The sequence below is a fragment of the Triticum aestivum genome, chromosome 5D (assembly GCF_018294505.1).
Source record: "Triticum aestivum cultivar Chinese Spring chromosome 5D, IWGSC CS RefSeq v2.1, whole genome shotgun sequence".
NCBI classification, from domain to species: domain Eukaryota; kingdom Viridiplantae; phylum Streptophyta; class Magnoliopsida; order Poales; family Poaceae; genus Triticum; species Triticum aestivum.
In genome coordinates, this window is record NC_057808.1 from 379,789,619 (window position 1) to 379,796,693 (window position 7,075).

Sequence of the window (7,075 nt, forward strand, 5' to 3'; positions counted from 1 at the left end):
AGCTTGGCCGACACTAGATTAGAGCAGGCGGTCGTAATTCAGTATTGGACTGAGCCCACGGTCCATATACAAATGCTTGATCGACAGAATGCTTGAGCAAATCGACTCAAAAAGAAGTTTTGTGATCAGTCGCCTGACCAAAAAAAACCAAAACTAGGCAACTTTGCACGTAGCTGATCCCAATATATTGGCGAAAACATCAACGGAAACAACAAGGAGCAGGATGGCGGCTAGCGAGGTCATCGCATTACTAGGGTCAAGAGTCCTCGACAAGCGAATTAATAAAGCAATGGAGTTTCACACACATACTAAAAATACATATGTGGGATTGAGTTCATGGACAAAACTGGGCTACACGGCGGGAAACCCGTGCTCTAACGGCTACGGGTTCCCTCCCCGTCCTGAAATCCGGATCGGCAAGTGGAAGGCGCACAAAACTCAGGCCGCCCAACGTTCCATGTCTCCATGGCGTGACGTCCGTCCCTACAGAGACCAGTTCATCGCGTTGCTGGAATGGCTGAAGGCCCCGCCGGACCCGTGCTCGGCGTGCGGCGGGTTCGGCGCGGCCCTCCCCTGCTGCAGCGCGAGCTCGAGCTCGCCGAACTGGCCGTGGTGAACCGAGCTCGGATGGACCTCGCTCATGACCGTGTCATGCTGCATGTGATGCTGCTGGTGGTGGTGGTGCTGCTGCTGCATGCTCCTGGCGCCCCGGGGGCTGCCCCAGGAGCCGCTGCTGCTTGCCGCCATGTAGTTGCTGGCCATGACGGAGGGCGCCACCGGGCTGCCCTGGAAGGCGCTGGTCGTCGACATCGCCGGGGACCGGTTGTGGCTGGAGCTGTGGGCACTACTATCCCATGGCTGAGTTGACAGAAGAGAGAGAGCACAGCTGGAGTCGGCGGCGACGCCCGCCATACATTCGTCCGAGGGGAGCTCGAAGCCGCCCGGGATCATCGGCGGCGGCGCGCCGCCTCCCCCCGAGCTGCTCCCCTGGCCGTTGTACGCGTGGTGGTCGCCGTATCCCGCAACTGCACTGCGGTGAGGGTGGTGCTCATGATGGCCGCCCTGCCAGTGGGTGGTGCCAGGCATGCGGTGGTCGCCAGCCTGCACAGCCGGCCACGGGTCCCTCACGCCGGCCGGGGCCCTCGGGTACGAGAAGTCCAGCAGAAAGCTTCTGAGCCTGCCTGGATCTTCTGAACCAAATTTTCCAACAACAGCAGAATCAATACGTTTCGTTCAAACTGCAAATGTGTGCATTCGGTGATAAGTAACATGAGGCACTTTCTTACCGTTGAAGGACGCGGCAAGCCGGCCATAGCGTGTAGACATAGGCCCGGGCGGCGGCTTCCTCCGGCGCTCGTTGTGACCGGCGAGGCGTCGGCGGCAGCTTCGTTTTCCTTGGTCAAATTCAGGTAGCTGGTGGAACCTGTGATCACAAAGGATTATTACTTACTACATACATGTACGAACTCCACATGGTGGCTTTACAATAGTGCAGATCCATTCAAAGCAGAACTAATGCGAATTGACAAAGACCGGAGAGTCGCCGTAAGGAGGAATTTCATATAGACACTTAGACAGTGAAGAAAAGATGAACGACAATAATCAATTGCACGCAACAAAAGCAGAGTGAAGGGTGCCTGACTCTTCCACACTAGCTACACCAATTGCATAATATATCATATTGATTCTGATTACATGCATATAGAAAAACTTGGTGCACATGAAAAGAGGGGGGGCGCTAACACTGCAATCAAGAGCCAGATTCTAGCTTAGTATCCTAATACAAGCATGCATCAAATGAATAAACTAACAGAGCAAATCACATGCCATGTGAAAAGCTGCATCGGCGCAGGCAAACCAATGGGTTTATCTTAATCTAATGCAGTAACCAAAGAAACGACTTTTCATTATTAGATCCACTCACCACGACCAGGGGGGGAAAGAGGACCATGTGGATAGAACACCTGTAATCATTCCTAGATAGTGGAAACGTGCAAAGGCTTATGGTACAATACAACAGCAGTCATAAGTGATGCATTCATCTCTCAAACAACAGTCATAAGTGGTGCTTTATGTTTCAAACAAGAGTCATAAGTGATGCTTCATCTTTCAAACATAAGTGAAATGCTGGTTCAAGATTTTGTTCTTAACAAGGTTTATTAATGCGCAACATGAAACAGATGATGTTCTCAAAAAGGAAAAAAACATGCAACAGATGATTTCTGGCTCAGTTGGGTTATTAGGATTGTTGTGTGTGCCGGTATTTTTATCAAATAAAATCTCCAAACAAACACTGTATTTGTTCACAGCTGAGATGAACAAAACAACAATTCAAGGTTTCTGATTGGTGCATCCTGATTTCAAATTGATACTCCATTTTTCTAGGTCCTGTACTATCACTAGGGTAGGGTATTAATTTTAGTACAGTAGCACTAGTACAACGGCTGTACTGCTGCTGCTACCACCCATTCACTTCTCACATCCTAGCATAGCGTACAGTAGAATAAGGAGGAGAGGAAAAGAAATCTAGGCTTACTATATGTGCCACTCGGACAAGAATTTCAGGTTGTACAACTTTCTGTCCCTTACTATTCTCGTCAGATTCTACCTGCCCAACCAAATGTTACATTGTTTCTTTTCTTTTCTTTTCACCAGTGCGCACTACACACCCCCCCATGCGTCATCACTTGAGAATTTCTTTCTTTTCTGGATGTGGCCAAGCAAACAAGTACAACAAAATGCATAGGGCAATTGCAGAACCTGAGCAGTTTTTTTACACTTTGCATGCCGCTGCTGGTAGCTAGCCACATGCTGGGAGGGACTCACCAATGAATAGTAGAGTTGTGGAAGAGAAAAATATGCCAGGATCCAACCGTGGAGTTCGAGGCGTGTCACGAGTGTAACAGTAGCGCAAGAACACGCGGCAAGCACGGGAGGAGCAAAAATGGAGCAATCCGAGGCGCGGATTGCTGGAGCTGAAGCTCAAATTGCCGGTTGTGGTGGGGAGAAAGAGAGGGAGTGGTACCTGCTGCACTGCTGGCAGAAGCGCTGCTCGATGCCGGCGACGACGACGAGCGGCGCCTTGGAATGCTCCAGGCACACCTTGTGGCGGCAGTAGTAGGTCTTGCCGCCGCTCAGATCCACGCCGCACCCCTCCACCTGGCACCTCGGCTGCTGCGACTGCGAGGCGTTGCCGCCGGCCGCGGGGGTGGAGGCTCCTGACCCTCCACCTCCACCTCCACCTCCTGCTCGGGCGGGGGCGGGGCCCTTGCCCTTCCTGCCACCCGAGGAGGAGGACCCGGCCACGTCCTGCTCGAAGTAGATCTTCTGGCCGAAGTTGAGCCCGTGGAGGTCGTCCCCGGGCCGTCTCCCGCCGCCGTCGCCGCCGCCGCTGCCCCCGGTCTCCATTGCCGCCGCCGCCGGCCCCCCTCCTGCTGCTTTTGTGAAAGAAAACGCTCGTAGGGACTGGCGTAGGGAACTAACTAAATAGTGGCGGCTCCCGTGCTCCTGCCAGGGAGAGAAAGGCAGAGGAGAGAGATGATGAGAGAGAGAGGGGGGAAGGGAAGGGGGGTGGGAGCGAAAAGATCGAAAGCGGCGGAGCGAGGCGACAGCAATGGTGGCACCGCGCTTAAAATAAACCCTTTTTTAGTGTGTGGTGCAGTGTGCTTTGCTCACGCACTCCCACTATTCCACTCCACGCACGCACACCTCACCTCACTCTCCCCAGCTGCTGCTGCTGCTGCCGCCGCCGCCCTTTTATAGCCAAGACGCCGCTCTCTAGCTGCCGCTGCTACGAGTACGAGCCCTCTGCGTTTTGCCTCTTATCGTCGTCGTCTACTTTCTAGGGTAGCTCTTGTCGAGCAGGCAGTATAGTATTTGTGGGAGCATGGGACGGCTGTGGCAGCCCGGCTCGGCTCACTTGGTATACGCGGGCGGACGCCGCGGGCGCGCGCGCGCGCGGGGGGCATGGGGTTTCGCGGCCCGCAGACAGGGATTTGCACGCAGCAGGGAGGTTGCATGCGGAGAAGTCCACCCGGGGCAAACTAGTTTCCGTCGGCCTCCCGTGGTGCTCCGTTGAGAGTGACAAGGCGTGCCACAACCAACCTAACAGCATCTACAGTCGAATATGTACCCCTCAAATGAGTGCGTCCGCGGGCAGGGACCGGTACGCCTCAAATTTCATTTGTTGCATCCGGATATCTTATACTATTTTTTTTTCGCGAATACGCAAAAACCTTGCGTATCTTTGCATTGATAGGTAGAGTGGCGAAACATGAAAGTATTACAAGATGAGGGAGAGGCTAACTAGCTCGTACACAATGATGGCAAGCATTGGTAGCCGTGGCACACGGTCGACGGGGTGTGCTGCCCGATCTGGCCTAGCCTACGTCTCAGGCAAGATGAGGGCCATGCCCTTTGCGCCGGCGCGTGCCCAAAGCCGCGCCTCCTCCTGGATCATATGCATTGCGCGTCCCACGGCTAGCTGATCGCCGTCGAAGAGGCAGCCATTCCGGTGTTTCGATAGGTGCCATGCGGTGAGGATGGCAATGGAGGCGAGGCCGCGGCGAAGACTAGCGAGGTGTTGGAGATGGCCGTGGAGAGCCAGCTGGCGAACTCGTCGTCATGGGCGGGGATCACGGTGGTGCATCGGCACCATGAAAGCACCTCGTGCCAGACTTGGCGGGAGAAGGAGCAGCCCGTCAGGAGATGCTGCATGGATTCCGGCTCTTGGTCGCATAGGAGGCAGCGTGGCTCGTGGGGGAGGCCATGTCATGCCAGGTGGTCGGCAGTCCAACACCTGCCCATCAGGGCAAGCCAGACGAAGAACTTAATGCGGAGCGGTGCCCATGATCTCCAAGTGATGCGCCAATGCGGGTCGGCGATGGAGCCGGCGAATAGGGCTTGATAGCAGGAGCTGGCAGAGTAGATCCCTGAGTAAGTCCATCGCCACGACAGCCGGTCCGGCTCATCGGACAGGGTCATGTGCCGGAGACGCCGCCAGAGCGTGACGCACTGCACGGTCATGGCCACGCCCATGGCGCCGTGGATGTCGGTGAGCCACGCCCGGTTGAGTAGACCGTCGCGCACCGAGCGTGTCCTGCGCCGGCGTTTGGGCACCCTGCAGTAAACCAGGGGCGCGATCTCGAAGATACTTTTCCCGTCCAACCAGTGATCCTCCCAGAACAAGCAAGACTCGCCATTGCCGACGTGCCAAGAGGTTGAAGCCCTGAAGATGGCCTGAACCTCCGGGCAGCGGGGGATCCGTAGGTGTTGCCACGGGCGCGAGGCATCTGATCTTTGGAGCCACATCCACCGGGCGCGCTGGAGATCCGGGATCCCGAGGCCGCCGAGGGAGATTGGTCTACATACTCGGCGCTAGTTGACCTTGCAATGGCCTCCACTCGCGTCCTTCCGGTCGTACCAAAGGAAGTTTCGAATCAAGCGATTGATGCGCTTTAGGATGGGCGGGTTGATGGCCATTGCGATCATGATGTGTGTGGGCATGGCCGAAAGTACATGGCGGCACAGGGCAAGCCGGTCGCCCCTCGACATCAGGGATGCCCACCACGGCGACAGCCTGTGCTCCAGCTTGTCTATGATGGGTTGTAGAGCGGTGGAGCTGACTTTGCGGATCGACAGTGGCAGCCCGAGGTAGGTGGTGGGGAAGTCTTGCAGCAGGCAGGCGAGGGTCACGGTGATCATGGCCCGGTCCGCGTCCGTGCACTGGATAGGGGAGACCGCGCATTTGGCGTAGTTGGTGTGCAGCCCAGAAGCGGCCCCGAATACCCGTAGCAGCTCGCGGACGGCAGTCAGGTCGTGCCCGTCCGGTCGGCAGAAGACAACGACGTCGTCGGCGTAGATGGAGACGCTCGAGGTCATATGACGCGCAGTGAGGCGTTGCAGCACCCCCTCGCTGGCTGCACGGCATATGAGATTGTTGAGGGTGTCGATGACCATGAGAAAGAGCATGGGGGACACGGGGTCCCCCTACCGCAGCCCGCAGCGGTGTTGGATGGGCGGTCCGGGGACACCGTTGCTGAGGACGCGTGTGTTAGCCGTGCCGAGGAGTATGCATATCCACTCGCACCACCGGTGACCAAATCCCAGGTGGCGTAATGTCTCCAGCAGGAAAGCCCAGGACACGGCGTCGAAAGCGCGTGCAATATCGAGCTTAAGCATGACGCGGGGATTCTTCAGGTTGTGGAGCTGCCACGCTGTTTGCTGCACGAGCAAGAAGTTGTCGTGTATACACCGGCCGGCGATGAACGCACTTTGGTTAGCAGAGATCATGGCATCGAGGCGTGGCGCGAGGCGGATTAAATCCATACGAAGACATCCAAACGAAATAACCTACGTACTACGTCGATCATCTAGCTACTCATCATTGGAGATGTCGGCGATCTCCGTGCCCGGCTCCGGCAGGATTGACAGTAGCTGCAACTCTGGCTCCTCTGGCTGCTCTGCTCCGGCCTCCTCCACCTCTATTTTCGCGTCGAGTTCGGCGAAGAACGCGTTGGACGTCGCCTGCTCGCGCCGGAGGAATGCCTGGTTGGCCTCCACATAGGCCTCATCCTGGATGGACTCCAGGATGGCCTGCTACCCCGCCATCTCGTCGGACTAAGCAACGGCGAACTCCGCCTCCGCCTGCTCCATGTTGAAGCCCGACAGCTGCTGCTCCGCCTCCTCCGCCTCCATCAGAGCCAGCTTCTCTTCCTCCTCTTCTCCTGGCTGCTCCTCCTCCTCCTTCGGCTTCGGCGAGTTCGGAGGCAGCCCGGCAACGATGCTCCGACATGAGCATTGCGTAGTAGGTTATCTTCCTCCGGACCATGCCGAACCACCAGAGCGTGGACAGAGCGCCGGAGTGGGAAAGGGAGGAGGTGGATGGGCTAGGACTGGCGGTGCAGAGAGGGGAGAGGTGGATGGACTAGGGATGCGGGACTCCAACCGGGTTAAATAGGCGGATTTGCTCTCGGGCGGCGAGCCGGAGCGGCGCCGCGCGACGGGACCCCTTCGTCAGTCCTACATGGCGGGCGTGCCCGGGCGCCCCCATATCCGCCCCATATTTGGGCTGGAT

At 56.9% G+C, this 7,075-nt stretch overlaps 1 protein-coding gene across 3 annotated transcripts; it reads right to left on the reverse strand.

Moving 5' to 3' along the window:
• Positions 1–261: 261 nt before the first annotated feature.
• Positions 262–3,870, reverse strand: LOC123121932 (squamosa promoter-binding-like protein 17). Of its 3 annotated transcripts, XM_044542030.1 has the most exons (4): positions 3,714–3,870; positions 3,026–3,507; positions 1,287–1,423; positions 262–1,190 (listed from the first exon to the last, which is right to left on the reverse strand). In XM_044542030.1, the coding sequence occupies exons 2-4, from the start codon at positions 3,406–3,408 to the stop codon at positions 484–486; spliced, it is 1,227 nt and encodes a 408-aa protein (XP_044397965.1). In that variant the 5' UTR covers positions 3,409–3,507; positions 3,714–3,870; the 3' UTR covers positions 262–483. The 3 variants fall into 3 exon arrangements, with proteins under 3 accessions (XP_044397965.1, XP_044397966.1, XP_044397964.1); XM_044542031.1 differs by having other exon boundaries at positions 262–1,187; positions 3,026–3,747; XM_044542029.1 differs by having other exon boundaries at positions 3,026–3,744.
• Positions 3,871–7,075: the final 3,205 nt, after the last annotated feature.